General features: G+C 39.1%; 1 protein-coding gene and 1 long non-coding RNA gene across 3 annotated transcripts; one reads left to right on the top strand and one right to left on the bottom strand.

The window, feature by feature from the left end:
* Positions 1–1,350: 1,350 nt before the first annotated feature.
* On the bottom strand, positions 1,351–1,899 carry LOC135182914 (uncharacterized). The gene is made up of 2 exons (XR_010305349.1): positions 1,810–1,899; positions 1,351–1,700 (listed from the first exon to the last, which is right to left on the bottom strand). It is a non-coding gene; the product is annotated as an uncharacterized LOC135182914 (long non-coding RNA).
* Positions 1,877–20,295, top strand: FAM81A (family with sequence similarity 81 member A). 2 transcript variants are annotated; one of them, XM_064157514.1, is made up of 9 exons: positions 1,877–2,118; positions 5,865–5,932; positions 7,165–7,438; positions 8,198–8,316; positions 14,497–14,626; positions 15,792–15,898; positions 17,016–17,151; positions 17,495–17,690; positions 18,086–20,295. In XM_064157514.1, the coding sequence occupies exons 2-9, from the start codon at positions 5,886–5,888 to the stop codon at positions 18,223–18,225; spliced, it is 1,149 nt and encodes a 382-aa protein (XP_064013584.1). In that variant the 5' UTR covers positions 1,877–2,118; positions 5,865–5,885; the 3' UTR covers positions 18,226–20,295. The 2 variants fall into 2 exon arrangements, with proteins under 2 accessions (XP_064013584.1, XP_064013583.1); XM_064157513.1 differs by lacking the exon at positions 1,877–2,118 and adding an exon at positions 3,282–3,371.
* The last annotated feature ends 3,210 nt before the right edge of the window (positions 20,296–23,505 follow it).

Raw genomic sequence — 23,505 nt, 5'->3', positions numbered from 1 at the left:
ATGCTAGAAAGCAGCATAATAATTTCAGCTTTCTCTCACTCTATTTCCCTGTATCTAGCACAATTCTTTCCTTCTTTCCTCTCTTTTGTTGGCCTTACATAAGCATATCTATTTATAGATTTTGCTTATTAGTATGTTTGACAAGTCCATCTAGAATACCATTAGAGTAAAAAGTACAGTAATAAAGTCAACAGCTCTCGGTTTGTTTTTTTGAGGAAAAATACCTTGTGGCTCCTTTATCCTGTATCTGTCTAAGAAAAGCCTCAGACATACAGACACTCAGAATTCATGTTGCTGATTTTTTCTCCAACTGTAAACCAAACTGTATGAATAATGATGTTATTTGCAAGGCTAGTATAAAGCTGGAAGAAGTCCACGAGGATTTGGTAACTGAGAAGATTTGCCTCCTGCTTTCCTGCAGCTAACTTCAGCTAAGCTGTGTAGGTTCACTTTAGCAAAGTACAAGCATTGTATTTTTTTCTTCCTCAAAGTGAGGAAGCTTTTAAGATTAAAACTTTATGTTATGATGAGCAACCTGATCTAACATCAACGTTAGCCCTTCTTTGAGCAGGGAGTTGAACCACAATCCCTTCTGAGGTCCTTTCCAGCCTAAAGGCCCAGGCCCCTGATGAAAACAGACTCTGGGGGACCTTTCAGGAGTCCCTAGTACCTAAGATGAAGTCACCAAGATGGCAAAGCCCAACTCTTCACAGTAGTGTGTGGTGGGAAGACAACAACAAAAATGCAATCGAGAGAGGTTCAGACTAGGTATAAGGAAAATGTTTTTCCCACCATGGCTAATCAGCCATGGGTGCAGACTGCCCATAGAGGCTGGGCAGTCTCCATCCTTGAAGGTACTCAAGAAGAGTTTGAATAAACCCCTGAATTACTGCATTTGGCCTTATCAATCACCCCACCTGAAGCACTTTCAAAGTACCTACAACATGTTTTGTTTCTGGTCTTATCCTTTGATGTGGGTATTACTTTAAAGTATATAGGTCAGTCAGAGTGTGGATTCAGATCCCGCCCTCCTTTTTACGATACCACGCGCACACTGTAACATTTTATCCTTGGCAGCTCCCAGTTCTGCAGTGGCTGGCCTATACAATATAGGATGTTGCATGTATTTTAACCAAAATCAGAGACAATCTACTATTTCAGTGTGAACTGATGCAGTAAATTTCTTTCTGATCTTACTGGTTGTTTACCCAAGGTGGTTGCAATGAAGTCCAAAGAATGACACAACCAGGAAACAAAAGTGAAGGTAGACACACCCTGCATGGACTTTGTTATTCCAGTACTGCTTTCTCTTAGCTCACATGCTTCTGCTGTGCAAACAGACAGATCATCTTTTCTGTGACGTATGAAGTTTTACTGAAGCTACATGTTAGGTCTTGTTTAAAAATATAACCCAGAAATCTTACAAACAAAAGTACTGTTCACAATTGATTTTAACAGTCTTGTGTTCTTCCCGGATTCGTTTTATGCTCTGGAAAAACCCACACTTTCAGTCTTTAGCACCTTTAGAAATTCAGAGTAACTGCCGTTTCACCAACACCAAACTTTCTCCCTGGAGACTGACATTTGCTGGCGCGGCAGCCGCAGGCATAGCCCCGAGCTCCGCACATCCCCCACGCCCAGGAAACGCAGCTGTTCTTTGCGGGGTCCATCCATTCTACACCTCCGAGATGCGGGCACTGCTGTAAGGTATCCGTGAGGAAGCGATAGTTAAACCGAGTTTGTCCGGGCGGTTGGAATATCCCTCCCCCCCCAGCAAATCTCTGCCGCCGCCGCCGCGATGCCCCCTACCAAGCGTGTTCCTATGGTGACGGCGTCCTGGCAACGGCTCCCGCAGCCCGGCCTGCGGCGGCCGCCTCGTTTTGCTCCGCACCCTCTCCCGCAGTGCCCCGCTCCGCTCCGCTCCGCGCAGCCGGGCTGGCCGTCACGTCGCAGGTGGGCAGACAGACGGACGGACGCTCGGGCTGCGTAGAGGCAGCCACAACGCTTCGCAGACGGGCGCTGTAGCGGTGGCCGCTGTGGCGGTGAAGAGCGGGGCTCGGCCGTCCGGCGGGATGCGGGGGAAAGAGGGTGGCCCGGTCCTGCCCTGAGCCAGCACTGGTGAGTGAGCACAGCGCCCTGCGCCCTCCGCACCGCCCGTCCCAGCTACGTCCCACCGTGTTGCATGGCCGTAGAGCAGTGTCCGCGATGTGGTGTCCTGTCAGACGTGGTATAGCGTCTCCACCACCACCCCCCCATGTACCGATGAACCCTCCAGCGCGTAGCGCTACGGTCCCTCGGGGTCCCGACCCTGCCTGCGTGGCGAGGCCGCGGGCGAGGCAGGGCGCAGGCGGAGCCGGTGCCCCCGCATGGCACGGCACGGCACAGCACAGGCTCGGACCCCGGCTCGCATCTAAACGCTGCGCAGCTGCACCAGACATCGGAGCCATCGGACCTGTTCCTCAGGAGGACCCTTGGCCCGGGCTCAAAATCAGGCCGGCACGGCTTCACCTCCCCGTGGCAGAGAGCCGCCCCCTGCACCCCACCGCACAGGCGTTCGAGGAGTGTCACAGCAGCGCAGAGAGGTTTTAGCAAGGGTTTGTTGTGGCTCACTGACACGGTCGGGTTTTGACCTCTCTTTTTGCCGAGCAACAACATGGACTTTTTAACTTACTCCGTAACGCTGCCCCAGAGTGCCTAAGAGCAGCACCGGGAGCTTTCGGCTCCTGGGCTGGTGGTGTCATATGCTCCCTGCACAACAACCGAAGCGGTTTCTATTTTAAGAAGAAAAGAGTGATTAAAGTGTTTGCCTAGGCAGGTATTTCAGTCTGCTTTAATTCCCGTGTGACTTGTAGCAAGTCACATAGCCTTCCCCGTGCTTCACTTCCCCACCAGAAACACAAGGAAAATGTTATTTTCAGGGATAATAATGCTTTCATACCCCACAGGCATATTGTGAGAATGAATGTGAAAAGCGCTCCAAGATGCACAGATATTACAGCAGCTGTTAGACATAGGTTATAATCGAAGATGGAGAGCTGAACACTGCGGAGGTGATTATCCTTCAAAACAGGAGAAATGGAAAACCTACAGAAAGTAAACATGCAAGGCAGCATGCTGAAGCGGGGAAGGGATGCCGCAGCGCAAATAGCAAGGAATGAACTCTGGGTTGCTACAAGTGTATCTTCAACATGTCCTATGTCTCATTTTTCTTTCCAAGCTTTTACGTAGCTGCCACCAGTGACTTCAAGAAATGATAAAGTACCCCATGTTTCTATGGAAAAGCTGCCTTACATATCAAGTGAACTGTTATTTTTGGCTATCAAGTATACCATTTACAACTCAGAAAAGCCTTCATCTCCTCTGTGTGACAGGTATACTTGGAATATTCAGTAAACTAAATCAATCAACCAAACTATACTGGATGACTATATCATGATTTAAATTGTTGTGGCAGTATTGATCAGGAGGCAACATAATTTCTAAAAAAACACCTCAATTAAGTATCATTTCAAATGGTATCTAAGTTAATCCCAGTGTATTGCCATTAAAATTGGAGCTACGTGAAATTACACTTCTCTGAATCTAGGCATCAGAATGTTTTTTTAAATGTTTATTAGTCTAAATCAGTATTACACACTCTCACAGAGAGGGAATCTATCAGTAGTTCTGACACCAATCTGTTATTGTTTACTGCAGACAGCTCCAAACTGCAGGAAAGTTTTGTAAAACTGCTGAACAAGATTTTAACACATCCTTTCTGGCTCTTGGACCAGATCAAGAAATCAGATAACTGATGATACTTCACTGTGCACCGAGTGGTGTGCTGAAGCCAGCAATAATGAATGAGAAATAAATCTCTGTAACTTTTTCATGTGCACAATTTCTCCAGACATTTGTATTTAGCTGCATATCTAATGGTAGTCTGACAAAAAAGGTAAAAACTTGAAGTAATCTTATGCTTACTCTGCTGCAAACATAGTTTTCAGTCAATAATAAATGGAACCAAAGGCCATAAGATTAAAACACTCGAGTTGAGGATTTTTTTTTGAGGGGGGGAGAGCTGGTTTTCATAAGGTGTGTTTTGCTATGATTCTGCTAGAGGTACAGACTTTAACATTTGCTCTTCATTTTTCTAAGAGGCACACAGTGCTTTGCTGCTGTGTTATGCATAACTCTTCTTAAATCAGTGGGCTACTCCTGTCTGTATAGCTAAACTGTGTTTAAATGCTTCACTGCATTAAGATTATTAAAACACATGTTATGGCTCAGAGAACTAAATGAGCTTAGATATACTAATAACTAGGTGCCCAGTTACTGTTTGAGCTGGTGAGATGGCTGGGAGGGATGCCCTGCAGAGTGTTGGCATTGTTTAAAAAAAAAAACAACAGGGAAACAACGAGTGTGAGGAACAGACTGCAGGGGTGGACATTCAGTGTCTGTGCAGGACTTCGAATGCAAAGTCATCATAATGATACCCAGCTCTTATACCGCACTTTATTACTTACATGCATGTAAGAACTTAAACAAGGAGGTAGGTATCATTATCTTGGTCTTCCATAGATGGAGTTTGAGTCATTAGACATGGAGATAACTTGTCCAAAGTCATCAGGATCAGAGCTCGAGCAAGGAATTAAAATTAGACCTTCTGAATTCCAGTCTAGTGTCATTGCTGCTCAGCAACTCAGAGCTTCTCTTAAAACTTCTTTTTTTCCAATGTGTAGTTTCTGAAGCACTGTGCTATCACAGAACACACATACTGTGACAGTGTTTGCTCTCTGCTTGTGGGCAGTGCTTTCATACTTTTGTAAAACACAAACATGCATTGCATTTTGAGATCTCAGAGAAGATCTTTTGCTTCTTTGAATCGATATTTGACTATTTTGTTTCAATAACCTTATTTTTCCTCTTTCTTTCTGTACAGCATATTGCACCAGATTTCATCAGCAATTACAAAATTCTTTTCATACATCTGTCTTTAGTTTTCAGAGAGAATTTTAGGTTTCCAGGGAATTCAGACTCAGGCCATGCTCATTATCTTTATAGTTGAAAATGCTTTTTTGTTTTATATGGGATGGAACAGTTTGATTTGACAGGGGCTATGATCTTTTTCATTAATTTAATTTCTGTCAGCAGACAAAGCCACCAAGTCAGGCACTGGTCTCACAGTAAGAAAGATATCTAAAATGTCTTTCTGAAGCTATTTAACAGACCTGCCCTGCTGCAACATCTGCCACCATCTGGCTGGTTATGTCTGAAAATTTCAAACAGAAGCTATATTCTTATCACAAATTAATTTACTTACAACATAGAGTGTAGTCACTTAGATTTGAAGACAAATCAATAAATGACTCAGTTTTGCTAAACTATGCTGATGTCTAACACATTTTGTTTAGGTTTCTGACTGCCAATGCTTTTAACTTAAAAACACCTTATTCTTAACAATCTGCTACCATGAAATAGTTTTATTCTCTAGCCAATACTTTCTTAATCCTGTAGATCTTCCTTTTTTATTCACTGATTGATGATGTCTGAGACTGGTAGATCAGACACAAGAAGTTTGTTTGCCTCTGTCCTGTCAAACCAGTTCTGTGGGTCAACAGCAGATTTCAGTTTCAAGGCTCTCGACCTTGCTTTTTTCAAGAGTATCATTTTCGCTATAAAGAGCTTTTTAGTAGTTTTCAGTTTTCATTCTTTTGTATTCATTTTTATTTGCAATTATTCCATAAGCAATATTTGAACTCCAAGATCAGAACTGTCAATGTAATCTTAAACTTTACTTAAAGAACCACTTAAAGAAGAAGCATTAAGTAATTTCAGTGCCAGATATAAACTATTAAATAATTCAATGTGTACTTTTTCAACAGACATAAATTATTGACCAGAAAATGGCCCAGCGAAGCCCAATCTTCCCAACTCTTGCCCCTTCTGAAAGGTACAGTTTGGAATGTAAAAAATGAAATCTTCGTATTGCAGAGTATTATGTGTCTCTCAATGCCCTATACAGACTAATGCTGCAACGTGGGGCTTTGGCATTGTCATGCAAAGTGAAATACCCTAGACTCATTCAAACCATGGCCCAGATCACCACTCTTTACTCAGCTTTTACTCAGCCCATTTGCAAATAAGTTGTGTAGCTTAAACTGTAACCTGAGAAAGCCAAGAATACTATATGTGAGCCAGATAGTGTGAAATAAATGAGAAAACTCAGACCCAAAAGGCCTTGGTGGAGTCCTCATACATTTCTATCAATGTCACCACGGTGAAAAGAAACTTAATTTGGTTCATTCACAGGAGACAAAATGGAGAATGTACAGTAAATAACAGAGTTCCAAGAGAAAGATCTCCTCTTTAAAATGGGGTTGAACTTCTGTCTTCCATTTACGTGTCTGAAAATTCTGTTTACAGAATACAGCAGCAGGGAAAGATTGCATGCATGCACAGCCTCCTTGGTTTTACTTTGAGCACCCATGAGCTCCACTGCTTTCCATGGAAGTCATGCAGTGCAGATTTCTCTTGGAAAATCTAGACAATTATTCAGGGTACACAAATGTAAGCTCTTTTGGGGAAAATCTGACTTCATAGACTATGAGAAGCTTGTCATAATTTTGGTCTCTCCTCAGTTTCTACACCTATGTAAGCTGCTGTCTTGCTCATGAGGGATCATCAAGCTTCTGCATGGTATTACAGGCTAGCTATAGATACAGAAGAAAGGAATGGACTCCAGCTACTTCTTATTAATCTTGGTCTGGATTAATTTAATTTGCAGTATCCAACTTCTACAGTTACTGCTTCGATTAAGCCTGAAAACTGTAAAGACTATAAATAGCATTTGTTTTGAAGCCCAGTAAGAGGATTTTGATTTTGGATCCTTAATCAAATTATGATTCTGAGTTGTAACTACCTTTATAACGTTAATGTCCTTAAGATCCTATGCTTTTGGAAGCATCCTTAAAGAGTAGGAAAAAGAGCCTGACCTGCCTTTGTACAAGATGCACACAGTGGCCAACATAGCACCCACTTATTTGTAACAGCAGGCCCTCTCCATGTGAGTATTTTGGTGCTTCTCCCCAGTACCACTACTAAGTATCTCACTGTCTCCAGTGGAAAGACACTGCAGAATTTTGTGTGGGAACATAACAACATCTGGCTATTGTTCTTCACTAGACGGGTTCGAAACATACCACTGCATAGCCAGGCACTGACAGCGGTCCCACTGGCATCAGCAAGCCTGGTAGATCAGCTGGAAGACAGAATCCTAAGCCATGAGAGAACAACGGCAGCCCTTGTGGAACATGCTTTTCGTATTAAGGAGGACATTGTTTCTACTCTGCACAGAATGCAGAACAAAGGGGGGGGTGACCGGTTGGCTAGGCAACTCTTGGAAGAACATATCCGAAACATAACGGCAATAGTGAGGCAGCTTAATCGGGACATTGAGGTACGTTAAGAATTTTTCACAGGACTAATGCCATCTCAGCTACTTACTCCCTTCTAATCTAGTAAGAAAGTTTACTACAGGCTAAGTAAAGGTCAGACAAGGTCTGAAGATCCTGTAAGCTTATAAATTGTTTTTATAACTTGAAAAACTGTTTGCAAATTACAGTGGCTATGAAAATAGCACAGGATATTACCATATAAACACAGAAGCCTTTGTGGTACTAATAATCTTGCTTTCAAAAGCTGCACTGGAAACCCTGAGAGAATGATTTTGACATTAATATCCAGCTCAGCTTCAGTCCAAAGGCTGTGCTGCATAAACACTAGGAAATGCCTTGGCTCTACAATAAACTTTCTTTCACTTCCGACTCACTGACATCAAGTAGCCAAGCCCAACTACTCATTTTTATGACCTAATCATAGGCAGACACATGACTTCATGTCTGACCTCTGCTGCAATGAGCAACAGGGGTGTGTGTGAGGAAAACAAAAGGGTAAAAATTAACATTTAAGTCTCCATTCCACTGTCAAGTCATACCTTATACATATTATGGCATTTATATGCAGACTGGATACTAAGAAATAACAAATTACCTAAAAGGTATCTCATTTAGTACGAGGAGGCAAGACAAAGCTTTCAATAAAGTAGTAATAAAATGGTATCTGATGCTAGTGAAATACTGAGAAATAATGAGTGATATTTTACTTGTACAGTAAATGTGACATATTGAGTTTATATTTGCATATGAATGCTTTGTAGATGCTGCAGGAACAAATACGTGTCAGAGACAATCTCAGCTATGGAACAAATTCTACCCTGAAGAGTCTGGAAATGCGGCAGCTTTCTGGTTTAGGAGATCTTCGAGGAAGAGTGGCAAGGTAAAAGTCAACATGGAAGTATGTTTAGAAGACTAGCTAAGGTTGTTTAAATCTTGAAGTATGAATGATAATGGCCTGAATTTGACTTGGGCAAAATTCTCATGATAATTTTGCTCAGTGTTTTCAAGAAAACAAAAAATAATCATTTGCATTCCAGTGTTACATATTAAACTTAACAGCATCATCCTTAATTCTTGAAATTAGTTTTTAAGAAATTACTTCAAATTCCTTAGGAATTTGGACTGCATTCAGCTTTAAAAAGCACTATGGATAGACTAGTACATCTTTGACAGAAATTGATTAGCAATATTATAAGGGCAGGATGGAACAATCTGTCTTGTAAAGACCAGAATAGATCCACATTTTTTGCATACTATGCATTCAGTTATTGGTTAGCCCTATTAATAACTATATAGGTTACCTAACACATAAGGTGCAGAGAGGTTTTGTAAGGTACTTGAAACTCCAGATTACAATGGCACCACTATGCAGACTTCATCAATTTCAAATTTACAAATCCCAGTACAACATTTGCCTGAATGAAGACAGACAACAGGTACAGCTATATTAAAAGAAGCTAATCTGGCCTAATGTACCTCAGCTAGTAACTTTGGTGAAGATACACTTGTCCTAAATTTGACCTGTTGTCTTCACAGAAACATATGTTAGGGGTTGGAAGTCACTTTGTAAGATCATCTAGTACAACCTCCCTATCAGATCAGGATCACCTAGAGTAGGTCACACAGAAACACATCCAGGTGGGTTTTGAATGTCTCCAGAAAAGGAGACATACTCTCTGGACAGTCCATTCCAGTGTTTTGTCACCCTTACAGTGAAAAAGTTTTTCTTCATATTCCTGTGGAACCTGCTATGCTTCATCTTGCATGCAATGGACATCACTCTTCTTTGTAGTGATAATCTAGTGATAACTTTCGACAGCCTACAGACATAATCAGGGATTTTTTCCTTGAACTAAAGTTTTCACATAAATGATTTGTTTGATGTTCACAGTGCAACTTTCATTGGTAAAGCATTCCTTAGGAAAAAAAAAAGCCAAACCTTTCTAAAGCTATGCACTGTTCTGTAGTAAGCAGGAACAAACTAGACAAAATTGCCAAATCAGAAAGTGTATAGGAAAAAAATAATTATATATATATACATACACACACATACACATATACACACACACATATGTATCTATCTCACTGAGAAATCCCTGACAAATGCACATGCCTAGATCTTCCTGCTTCTTTATATATAAAGTCAACTCTGAGATCATTCTACATCCTGAGAGGCATCCCTTTTTGGAGCGACATAGTTACTGACACTTTGTCAAGCAAAATGTCTTTGCTTTTGATAACAGAATTCAAGTGAATAGACAGATGCTATCGTGAGCTTCACAGCAGGGCCCTTTATGGAGATCAGTGGAGGACTATCATAGTCTGTGCTAGGATTTCATACCTAGGCCAATGCCCTTGTACTGTGTCTGGGTTGCAGTTTATCTGATAGCTATGTGAGATTATACCACCCTGCCTTATGTCAGACTGTGCAATGAATGTTAGATATTTGCATTCATTGCCAAAAAAGAACCAGTTTACTATCTTCTAACTGTTAGCTTCTATTCAGCATTATGTTCTCTACATGAAAAATTTCCCTGAATGAGGAAGAAAATAAGCTTTCCTTTATCAGAAATCATTAAAGCAGTCTTCCATGGGAGAAAGGCATTTGGCTTTATTTACAGACACATTCTACTCTGAAAATTAATGTTCCTGTGAAGAATGATTATAGTAGTATCTGGAGACCACGGTCAAAGTGACCATTTGCTATGCTGCTGATACTATATAGATACTTATCAGAAACAGTCCCTGGGATAAACACTTTCTGGTTACCCTAGACAGCATTCTGTATATAAAATGAGCATACCTCACCTACTGTAATGTTACTTTCACATTTAGTCCAAGTTTTATATCCTAGCTTTCAGATGAGTTCAAAGAGTGAAATCTTATAAACATGGTCAAGTTACTGTGGATTACAAACCTACTGTGCATTAGCTCCCAGCCACAGCCACAGTCAAGGTACTATGTATGGCTCACACTGTACTCACAGTAGGCTAATTCAACTCCAAGTGCATCAGATTTCTCTAGGCTAAAAGTGTGTAGTTTGACAATCAGTGCAAATCAGTTAATATATTGCTGTGCCCATGTCTGTCCTTTTGGTCCTGTATTCATTTCACCATCAGGATTTTGGCCAAAGACCAAATACACATTACAGCTCATGTCTCTGGGCCATTTCTTAAGTGTAATTTATTGATGAATTTGTAAAGGATCAATTACAGCACCAATGATGCTGTACGTTTTCCTAAGAATCAGCACCATTACTACCTTTAAGAAACGCATTACCTCTACTGAATTCAGTAGCACGTTCAGCAGAAAATTAAACAGATGCTGATGGATCCATTACTTCAGTGCCCCATCCTTGGTGTTGGCAATTTTATATAAGCCAGATTTATTTACCAATTCTATTTCTAGAGATATTAGATCATAAAACTCATGAGTAGTGCCTTATCATTTATTTACAGAATAATTTGCTGACTATAACCATTTGTCTGCAAAGTGTCTGACCAGCAGCCTGGTGAGTGCCATAGCAGTAGCTGCCTCTAGAAGCTTCCCGATAGCTGAAACATCCAGAGAAATGTCAACTGTGCATGTTCAAACTTGGCCTACTTTGCATATATAGACTTTTTTTATATATATACATTATAGATCTGATTCATTTCAGACACCTTGGACTCATTATATGTAGGCAGATTTTTCCTACACGGCACAGAAAATGAGTCTGATGCATCTGGGATGCATGGCATTTCTGAACTCCGTACATACAATGAATCTGCTGCACTTTGGCTACTGGCTGCGTAGGAGATGCACACAATGAGACTGACAGGGGCTCCCTGATACAGGCTGTTCACAATCTACCGCCTCTGCTGTTCTCACCCAGTGGATTCCCTGAATGCATCAACTTGCTTTTCATACTTGTTCTGCAGCTACTTGCTTTTCATTAAGATACTAGTATTTTAATTGAAACACCTCCTGTTACAATAAAATGGGAACATTAACAATCTGTATGTACTATGATAGCATATTTATACAGCATCCTGTTGCAGAGTATTGGTGTAGTTCTTGGCTTTATCTAGTCCCTGGTGATACTGAATAGAACAACCACGTGTTCTGATTTCTTAGTGGTCAAAGACAACAAAAACAACTTCAGCATGCCCAAAAAATAACTACTGCTTTTGCTTACTGTGAATTGGCAGGCAGTTGCTTGATAATTTCACTGTTTATATGAAACACTACTGGTTTTCTAGAATTGTGTTCTGAAATTCAGTATAATACTATGAAATCTCCCCATTTATTCTTCATTTATTCATAAATCTAACTTTGTAGATTTAGATAATGGTTAGACTTGATGCTCTGGAAAGTCTTTTCCAACTGAGATGATTCTAGGATTTACTGCTTTCATAGAAATAAACACTTGGCATTCAAAAGTTTGAAGGAAATGTCTTCCAAAACTGAACCACAGTAACTCAAACAATATTGTAGCACATCTACAGTGCATGTGTGTAAATACACATGAAAAACTACACTGGGTTGCTTGTACAGCCAGTTTCAGTATTTCAGACACGAGTCCAAAGAATTATTACTTATTGTGCATTCCTTTGTACAAAATGGTTTTATATACAGCTCTAGTATTCTTACTAGAAATCTTAATCTAGTTCTCATTTCCTTCCTGGTGCTTTTAAGATGAGAACAACTTTCAAGGTTTGGGCAGCTTTTGGCTTTATATGCCTAGTCCATTGGCTTCATTTATATAGACAGGAACTTAAATCCAGCATTCAGAAACATTTAGGTCTACTTTAAGAACTTTGTGGTTATTTTGACATGAATCTATAAAAATAAAGAAGTATCAAAGTTTTCAGAGGTATGGGAAATTCAGTCAGGGTTGCAGAGTGTCTTATTTTATCCTTTTTGGGTTTTTTGTTTCTTTTTTAAACAGGGGAAAATTTCAAACTATAAGGTGCTCTCTTGTTTAGACTGCTGATTTCCTTCTGACCTGAATTCAGAAACCTGAATTAGAAGTGTTGAAAAGGCCAGGTTTTTCCATACATTCATCTTACTATTGCCTCCCCTCTAGTTGAAACCTAGCGGAAGCACGGACTGAAGTTGTATTATGGTTTTAACTCAAAATGTATACCCACAAAATTGATATAATAATCTCATTTCTTTCTGTGCACCACACTAATGTTTTCTTCCAGGTCATAACTAATCAGGTGTTTGTAAGTCTGTACAATATACAGAGCACAGAGGCTTCTCTTTCATCACTTTGATATATGGAATGTTGTTATTTTTTTTATAAAAAGAGAATGAACATAGCAAATAAAAATTCTATAACTACAGACAATGGGATTTAAACTTTGTTCCAACTTCAATTAAAAGGCTGCCAATTCCTGTAGAATAACAAAATAAGCTAATGAATATACATCAGACTGATACTAATTTACCATAGTCAGAATTTTATTTTCCATTTTAATGTGCCATGCAGCTCTATGCCTTCCCTGGTCACCTGACCAAGCTCCACAATGAAGAGAGATGCACTGTGATTAAACTCAAAACACTAATTTCCCTTGAAACCTATTACAGCTGCCTGCTGTTTACATTCGCTATAGCAGTTTCAGTGCTGTTGCTTTTTTGTATTTTCTGTCATGCCTCAGAGAAGCAAAACTGGCTTTTTTTTGAGACCACAGGGTTTAGGTGAGTGGATGAAAGATGATTTCATTCGTCTGATTTGCTCTGATTTTAATAACACAGAGAGATTTGGCTTCTCCTGTCTTTCTAAAGAAACCACCTGATTCTAAAATCTACAAATGTCATTCAAATGTGGTCCTCCTACAGATGTTACTAATTGGTCTCACAATGCTCAGCTTCTAAGTTATACATGAACTTGCGCAAGTTTTATAATTTCTATGTGTTGTTTTGAATTACTGATTACTTTCTTATTTAAACACTGCCATTATACCAAGCAGATGCTCCATTTATCATTTTAGCTGTTACTTTCCTTTCATGTTTAATGATAAAGGTAGCTACTGTAACCGAGGTGACAAAAATTCATGTTTAAATGAAAGGCTTCCAACTGAAATGTGACTAAAAAGAAGTTGAAATGTATAATTGGATTAGGTAGTGACTTAACATGCCTTAGCATGTTCCATTTTATTTCATTTTTCTCCCTTAGGTTGTAACTGCTGTCCTCCATCAGTTTCACAGATCAGATTTGGTAACATTGCTGATTACACAGTTCCCTTAGCAAAAAAACGCACAACACATACTTCACAGAGGTTTTACTCCTGAAATTACAGTACTTCTACTTTTACAGCTCAGTTACTATCTTTATTGCATTACTGCAGGTGAAATCCACCTGACCATTGTGTTTTTGAAATGTGGTAGAAAATGCACATACTCTATAAAACATTTACACTGAAAATGATACAGCATCAAGAAATGTTCAGATGTGAAGAAAGGAAGCAATGGTATTATGTTCTGCGACTGCATTCCTAGTGTTTTTTGAGACGAATTGTCATTGCTTTCAATAACAGTTTTACCTAAATAAAACCTACATTTAGGTTTACCTAAATACAGTAAAATTTACTCCATGTTGTTTACAACACATATTGGTTGTATACTGCTATTTCATAAATACAAACAAGAATGTAAATCTCAGAGGGATACAGCTACAATAGCGTAAAAATGGTCCACAAATGTAGGCTGCTAATCATGTGGGTGAAATCATTCACTCCTTAACAGATATCTTTTGGAGTATGACAAAAACAAAAAGGTATTGAAATTCTGCATTTCTGATGTGATCTTCCTGACTGACAACACCACATTCTACACATATTATGTCAGTGCCAAGGAGACATGTATGTGTGTGGCAGACTATGTGACTTCTAGTCCCATTTGGGAGCAGTTTGCTGAACACTGTATCACCATTTTTACAGTCTCATAAGACTTGTTTTCCTAGATAGACAGCAGTTTCACAGAAATGCCCACTCTAAAATGGATAATTTAAAAATTCTGGACCTTATATACTACTCAGCTGTTGCTTTTGGTATGTATTTATTTATTCCAACAGGTGTGATGCTGGGTTAGCCAGACTCTCTGCAGAGCATAAAATTACGTATGAAAGACTTCAGAGCCTAAGTAAAGACCAGCACACCTCTAAGCTGATTTTAGAATCTAAAATCAAAGAAGCAGAAATACAGGTATGGTATTTAGACCAAAGTGATCCATGTATGGGTAAGAATTGCTGTCTAATTCATACAGACTTCATTACTGTTAATTATTATCCTGGGAAATGACAGATGTACAAATAGAGAGATGGAGCTCTTCACACTCTTTATTAGATTATTAGTACCTAGCTGCATTATTGTACTGGTATAACTAAAAGGTCCTTAATTTTCTGCCTTTACCATGCTGTGTAGAAAGGGCATCTGAATGAATTCCAGGAATGATCAAGACAGGGATTACTGGCCTCAAGGGCCTTTTAAGGTTGTAATGTGAACTTGAGATGGATGTTCTACAAAGCTACCACAGCAATGAAAGCATCAGTGTCTCTGCCTGCATGCTTTGACCTTCCAAGGATAATTTTATATGTATTTGAACATAATTTTTGAAGGTCTGCAAAACATAACTGAGATTAGGTTTTGTGAATCCATTAATTTGTCTGTCACATTTCTCTTCTATTTGCTATGAGAATGCAAGTGAACACTAGATACAAGCTGACACTTACAACATTAATGAAAAGGATTCTTCCTATCTCCATCTCAAGGCCTTTTCATTCTCTTGGGCAACAGAAATACTCCATTTTGCAACAGTAAATGGTTCAAAACCATTTCTCCTTTCTCAGAAGGCTCATTATAGTGTATTACTATGCCAGCATGCTAGGAGCTTATTGCCATAAACATATTTTGTAAAATTGGGATGATAGCTTTGGTGAGAAATACTTTCTGTTAGTAATGACCTACACCTAGTTAAATCTAGAATTTTTACTACTGCAATAGCCATTATACATGAAGTGATGAAGAGCATCACTCAGTACTGGTGGAGTGCTTTGCCATTTGCTTATTCTGCTCACGTGCAACATGGAGACTATGGATTGTGTAAACTCAGCTGTCTCAAGCAGGGAAACGGGCAGATGCTTTCCAGGCAAAACTGTTCAAATTATTTGTGGCCCAAATATAACAGCTGATACATTCCTCTTGTGAGACAGTATATTTTTCATACCAAAGTAAAATTGGAAAATTCACTCATTTTTGGAATGTTGGCAAAAGTAGCTCTTAAGATCTACTCTGTTGTTATTGAAACATCCCAAATAAGACTGTGATGAAATATTGTTGAAAAAATAGTAAATTCTGAATTTTGTTTCAGATTTCCCATCTTCTGAGCAGATTAGAGCAATCAATAATGCAACAAGAAGCAAAGCTGAAGATTGCCTACAAAGAGAGTAACCAACAGCTCCATCTTCTGGATATTAAGTGAGTGCCTGAGAAACTTTGCTGCCACAGGCCTTGCAAGACAGGGCCTCTATTTTCCAGTTAGGAAAGTTAGACTGTTACCACCTTCAGGTCTACAAAAGCATTTACTTGTTTAAATACGTGTGTTTAACAGATATTATACAATGGTATGTCAAGTGGGACTTGCTTTCAACAAGAATTCCACCCTTAATATGGTTAAGCAATTCTGAAAAGCCCATTAAGTCCCTTGTAAATATTCTGGCAGAACTTATGTTAAAGAACACAACTCAGGATTTTTCTTAGAGTGGCCTGGTACCTTTTTGCAAGAATCATACAAAGAAGCAAATGCTGGAGGTGGCTGTCAAGTACAGGGCAAAAAGCTCAACTCAAATGACCAGGAAGTGAGGAACAGCACTCACAAAGGCTTACTATTTTGAGCCAATTTAAAGCATGAGCATACAACTCAAATACCTAAAGTATTAATGCTAAGCTACTGTACTGTGATTAGACACTATACAGGGATATAGTGAATTCAGATATGAACTCCCCTCTAGGCATTTCACTCAGTAAGCCATTGACATTCTTACTGCTTATTGCCACTTTCATGCAATTCCATTAGTTACATCAGTAAAACTATTTGCAAACTAGAAGAAAGAACAGATCTAGATTTCAAATTTTCACTCAGAAAGAGACTGTCTAAAGAAATAGTTTGACTGACACAACTGGTTGGTGTAAACATGAGGTGGGTCTGGGCAATGTAAGTGAGGATACGTGAACCAAAATTGCTACTAAAATATTTACCAAAACTTTGTTTGGATTTAAGACCTATAAATGTGAAGATCATGATCTGAAAGGATGACCATATTCTGTTTTCAATGCTGCAAAGAATTTCCATATACTATGCCTTAAAACATTGTGATGTTTTGTATAAATGTTTGATTGTTTTTTTTCACCTTTTCTAGAGCACTGTGACCTTAGCCAGTTCAGTAGCCTTAGAGTTCAAGGATCCGACTTAATATGGTGACAAGAATGTATTAAAAGAACATTAATTTTTTATGAGCATGTTCATAAAAAAGCTACTGCTGAATGACCGAAAGTGCTGCTCTCTTCTATCTGCTAATTTCTATTATGCTCTTAGATTAAAAAATGCTACTGAGGAACTCAACAGCCAGATTTTGTCTGCACGTAGCTGGTTGGAACAAGAACATGAAAAGACTGAAAAAGAGCTTGTGCAAAAAATTGACCAACTCTCACTGACTTTTAAAGAAAGCACTGTAAGTTTCATTAAAACGTCCTTGTAATACTTCTCTGAAAGTATTTGAAAGCAGACACTAGAGTGAGATTGTCAGACCTCCTCAACACTAGAGTTTCTTTTCACTGATGTCAAATATCTCCACAGCCTGAAAGTCTTCAAATAAACCTTATCATTTCTAATTAAATCAGTATTTTAGCCCAAAATAACCAAGTCAGTTAAACTGTTCAATAAAAAATCATAATTCTTTACGCCTTTGAATTCCACATAAAGGATGATGAATTAATACCTATTGCACATTTGGAAAAGACCATTGTAATTTCCTAGACAGAGTAAACAATTACAATTCTTTTTCACGGGTCCAGGAAATGAGTGAGAGAGCTATAGAGATGAGATTCAACCAAATGGCAGAGAAAATTGACAAAATTGAAGAAATGCAGAAGATAACTATGGAAGCTCATGAAGCAAAACTGTCTGAAGAAAAAATAAATATTCTCATTGGCAAACTTCAAAACGAGATAAATGAAGACATAAAAGAAATGAAAGCTGAAGTTAATGCTGGTAAGACCACGGCTATCAAGTTCTTTATTCTGAATTGTGGTAACAGTGATTGACCTATGATAGGCAAAATGTCTTTGCTTGTATTGAAGTAGGTTAAAGACTTTTGAGTCAGGTATACTGGCTGCACCTATGCCATTAAAAAGGATTTTCACTGTGTGAAATTCAGTACAAGAGGTGTCATCTCTTTAACTGAGAAGTGCTCTTTAACTTAGAAGTGCATATCTAGATGTAGCTTGACTGTGACCAACATGTAATTACAGTCCCATGTTTCTTCAGAACTTTTGTTGTCTTCCTATTGTAAAGCAACATCTCATGGCAGGAAGCACATTCTGATAGTAATTGTGTAATATGCTTGCTTTTGATTATAAACTAATTTCATTCTCATCTGCAATTAGGATTTGCAGCTATCTATGAGAGCATTGGGTCTCTACGACAAGTTCTAGAAGCGAAAATGAAGCTGGACAAAGATGAACTACAGAAGCAGATCCACCAAATGAAGCAGGAGGTTTCAGCATGGGGAGAGGCTGTACCATGAGTGCAAGATTTTGTCTGAGAGATTAATGTTTGTTTGGCTAAACAGGCAGCCTATAATCTTGTTCCAGTCTGTGATTCAAGCTAAATGCATGTACCAAATGACATGCTGGTGTTGCACAGGTCTGTATGTTCACTGCAAGTGGTAAATGCAAGCTCTTCATAGATCAGCTGACAACAAGCTCATAGAGCCGAGGTGCTGATTTGCCACTGCACTATTCTAGTAGCTCTCAGGAGATTATGCATAGTGTAAAACTGGAGTAATATATTGGTGAAGCTGGCACCTAATTAGCTAGAAGCATTCCAGTGCTCCCCAGTTTTGCAGGCTTGAACAAACAGGTATACATTTTTATACTATATATACACTGCACCCCTCACTCCCCCACCCCCCACCTCTTTTTTTTCCCCATCAAAACAAACTTAAAACCAAATAAAAAACCCAAACAAGTTAATATAATTTGTTTACTATGAGTTTGATGAGGTTCTCCACCTTGACATGGTATACTTAATTGAAGTCACGACCATGAACACTTTTACAGTGACTTTCTCTACTTTTGACTTACTGGGGGAGACAGAATTAACACTAAAATGACCAATTTTCAAAACCTAGATACTGTCAGAAAAAACTTTGTTTAGTTCTGCAAATATCTACTCTGTGTGTGTGTGTGTGAGCAGACTAAGTAATGTTATATGATGTAGTTGTAGACTAAGATGGTCCATGAACAACGTAAGAAACTAAACTCATGTGGTCTTAAGTATTGTGACCTTCTAAAATTAACAACCAAGAAGAGCTGAGACAAGGTAAAAGATGTATATAGAGCATTTTATAACTGGGCATGTGTTCCTGTGACTTGTTTCATTATATTAGTAAAAACTTTGAAGACAAAAGAGAAGGTAATAATCTAACATAGTCTGGAGAATGTAATGTAATGTAAAATTAAATGCAATTTAATTTTTAATTGAACAACTCTTCAAATGTAAGTAGACTTTAATAATTTAGTAGATTCAAACTGCTAATTGCATTCACAGGATTTCCAAATTTTCATGGTGCTTATTTCCATTCCCTGAATGTGTTACATAATGGAAATCAGCAGCCATATGGCACAGTAATCTGTGCAGGAAGATACATGTATGTCGATTTTATATCTTCACTCATAGCTTGATATTGCTCCTCATGTTATTCTTGCATGATATTCTTCATTCATTCATGAAGAATAAAATACTTCACTCAGTATTCTATTAACTTATACTGTTAACAGTAATTCATATACAAACCCACTATTAATTTATCCAGGCACTACTGTAAGCATAAATTGATAGGATGTCTCTGCACTGTCTTTAATGTCCCTTTCTTTTGGCCAGTATTGTGAAACCACATTTGGAAAATCACTGGCAAGTTTCTCATCATTTTCATGCAAGGTGTGATTCACAGAGTCACCATAATTACACCAAAACCAACCAACCAACAGAAATTACTCCAAAAGTTAACCTGAGTAGGAGAGTCTTAGTGTTTAGGAATGAAGAAAATGCATACAACTGTACAGGACTGACACCTAAGTTTATATTCATTGGCTATATAGTTGAAAGTAATGAAGCTGAAGAGAAAAAAATCAGAGATAGATGAAGTTTTGCAGCTCTGGCTCCCAGTGCTCTGTGGTAACAAACCTGCCTCTGTTATTCTTGGTATGTGTTGTCCGTGTGCTATGAAATATTTTTACAACGGCAGCTAAGGGGAAAGCCCTGTTCATTAAGGGGGGACAATGAAATGCTTGCAGATATTTCTTAAGAATTCTCTTTAAAATCCACTCTTTCTTCATGTTCGTATTTTTATCTATTCTAAAATATTTAGCTATGTGCAATGAAAAAGCCATCACTGGTGTTTAATTTAAAAAAAAAAAAAGAAGAAGAAAAAAAGAGAAGAACAAAGAAAGAAGCAGAAAAGAGAACAAAAACTTTTTTTTCCTTCTGTAATTGGAAATCTGTACTTGAGTAAATCTGGTGTGATATGAAGAGCATACAAGGAATCATAGAAACAATTTATATGGACCTTAATAAAATGTTTCTCTTGCAAAAATCTTCTGTGGTTCTTCCAGATATAAAATCCTTATCCAATTTCACTTTTGCTGGTTTGAAAAATATTTTTTCCTACAGTTCAGCTACAGTAAAACAATAAAAACATAAATGAAGCCATATTGAAATGCAGCCAGCTGTCAAACAGTGCCTCCAAACTGTTACAGGTTTCCGTATAATAAAGTGCTATGTGGAGGGAGGCACAGATTACATGGATTTGCGTGCTGGGAAGAGAGAGGCGAACCTGGTGAGCTAGGCCTAGATCCACACATGGACACAGCCACACACAGCCTGCCCATTGTGCATCCTTTTCACTGAGCTCTTGAGCTGCTCAATTGTGAAAGGAAGCCACACTGAAGACCAAGTGGGCTCTGCAGAAAAAACAAGGAAAGATGAGAAGGGACAAAAGTAATAATGAAGAAGAGTAGAGGACTGGAATGGTAGCTGCATGGGTAAAGCCAAGGAAGAGTAACCACTGGCTGATGAAGCACAGGACAGGTACAAAGATTTTAGGAAGAGCTGGAAGTTACAAACTGTAATATATTTGAAACAAAACACAGACTGCACAAGAATAGGCACGTTAACTGGCTTGTCACAGTTTGGGCCTCCTACTTGCCTGCTGCATTTTACTCTGCTTGAAAAAGTGGACAAAATAAATTATTTTATTATTTTCCCTTTGGTTACTTTCCTTTTAGTGGTTTGGGACTTCATTTCCATTTTTTCTGCACAAAATAGGTCAACAATGTCATGTCTGCATAGTGCGCCAGGGAGTGCTCATAATCTCTGAAGTAACAGCTGAGATACTCAAGGGAGAATTAAAGCATTTTTATTTTTCAGTCTTCTAAAAGTTGAGTGGCAAAATCCTCTCAGAAACTGTGAAGGCAGGAGGACAGCATTATAGAGGCTGTGGTCTATGAAAGCTTGATTTTACAAAGGGGAAACTCATTCTGAAAACTGACCTGCAGAGATCCCGTCAAACCAAACATCAGTTTAAACTGAAATGCAAACTTTCCTGCTTTTCTCAGTGTCAGTTTCCTGCTCTGCTTCTCAAGTACTTAGCAGAGTAAGAGAGTGTTCTCTGTATCTTAGAATCAGAGTGCTCTTAAGACACGTATCCAGTAACGGAAACATCTAGTGAGAGATAAATGACAATCTGATGAAGCCCTCCTACGTGTAGAGGGGACATTCCCACACGGTGTAAGAAACTCAGAGGTGAATTCGACAGTAATCGGCACTGGAAGTTCGGTGCGAGTCCTCTATGAAATTTGCCACAGGATGTCACTGTTACCCTTGGCAAGTAAAGGAAGATGCTCAGCACATCTGTGACCCGTAAATGCTGCACTACCACCGAAGCAGGTCTGGAAATACTCAGCTACACCGTGCATTTTGGCAAAAAGAAAAGCCAATTCTGAAGACATGACACTGCAAAACTTCAGTCGAGGCAGACAGTTAGTTAAGCAAAATTCTCCGCAGGTGATTGTGATGGGCCTTTAGACAATGCATGAGGAATACTAAAGCTCTCTGCTACCTTTTCTGTCAGCAGAACTTTGCTCAGTCTAAAGTATAAAAAAATCTGCAAAATTAATCAGGAACAGTTCTTCTAGAGCACAAAATCTTAAAACAAGCAAAGCTCAAAGAGCAACATAGATTTCACATTGATCCAGGAGCTGCTACATACAGAAGAGGTTCCTCTCCCAGCACTGCCTTCGGCTGAAAGACCACAAGATATTCTGTAGAATTACTACCAGATGAAGCACGAAATGCTGCTCTCAATCCATGCAAGGATTATCTTGATAAATAATACAGTAGAGTAGCCTCAAACATTGCAAAATATCTAGAAGAGCCATAACTTTTGCTGGCAAACATCAGTGAGAAAATGTTTTGAGCCCAGGAGAGCATCAGTGATGTATACTAAATCAAGGTTTAGTTTAAGAAGAAAAATGAAGTATTAACTGTCATAATACAAAAAGCCTGAACACTGTGAGAGGATGAGCAGAAACTGCTGGTGAGAGAGGAGAGAGAAGACTTCTTTCTTTCAGAGTGACAGGGATTAGAATAATATGCATTATGGACTGTTGCACATACTCCAAATATTCTCATTAAATCTGACTTCACTTTCTGCAAAGGGTCATTTTCAAATGCCTTTGCTTCCATTCTATGCAAACGAAGTTGAAGCAGACTATAACTGAAAGCACATTTCACTGACTTTTCACTGACTTTGCTGTCTCATCATCAGGAAATGGTAAGAGTATGAGGACTGCCAGGTATCCATTCACTTTGCCAGATGGCCTTTGTGATCTTTCTATCTTCATTAAGAATATCTTAATGGGTTCAATAATTGCCTATTAGACTATATATACATATCTACATGTATAAGGCCACATTTCCACATTGTGCCATGCTCTTTTCTTCTTTACTGGCTTTGAGAATCAATTTCAGTACATTGCAAGTATTTCATAAACCATTAAATTCTAGGAAGATATAACAACTCAAAGCAGTGTTTTAGATATGCAAATAACTGAAAACAACAGAGGTTTAAATATATTTTATGGTACTGCACTGCTTTGAAAAGATAAATGATAACTGGTGGCCAGTCACAACTGGTGTTCTTCAGGGTTCAGTGTTTGGACCACTTCTGTTTAACATCTTTATTGATGATCTTGATAAGGGCACAGAGTGTATACCAGCAGTAAGTTTGCAGATGACACCAAGTTAGGTGGGAGTGTTGATATGCACAAGAGTAGGGAGGTTCTACAGAGAGGCTTGGATAGATTGAATTGATGGACCAATATCAACAGTATGAGCTTCGACAAGGCCAAATGCCAGGTCCTGCACTTGGGCCACAACAATCCTATGCAATGCTACAGGGTTGGGGGAGTGTGGCTGGAAAGCTGCCCGGGTGAAAGGGACCCGGGGAGCAAGCAGTGAGCCCTGGTGGCCACGAAAGCCAATTGCATTCTGGCTTCTATGAGAAATAGTGTGTCCAGCAGGATTAGGGAGGTGATTGTTCCTTAGTACTCGGTGCTGGTGAGGCCACACCTCTGGTATTGTGTCCTGTTTTGGGTGCCTCAACACAAGATATCAAGGTGCTGGAGCGAGTGCAGAGGAGGGCAACAAAGCTACTGAAGGGATTGAAGAATAAATCTTAGGAAGGAGCTGAGGCTGTTTGGTCTGAAGAAGAGGAAGCTAAGGGCAGACCTCATCACTCTATACA

The sequence above is a fragment of the Pogoniulus pusillus genome, chromosome 17 (genome assembly GCF_015220805.1).
Source record: "Pogoniulus pusillus isolate bPogPus1 chromosome 17, bPogPus1.pri, whole genome shotgun sequence".
Taxonomy (NCBI): domain Eukaryota; kingdom Metazoa; phylum Chordata; class Aves; order Piciformes; family Lybiidae; genus Pogoniulus; species Pogoniulus pusillus.
The sequence above is the reverse complement of the archived record's forward strand: the minus strand, read 5'-3'. Positions and strand labels throughout refer to the sequence as shown.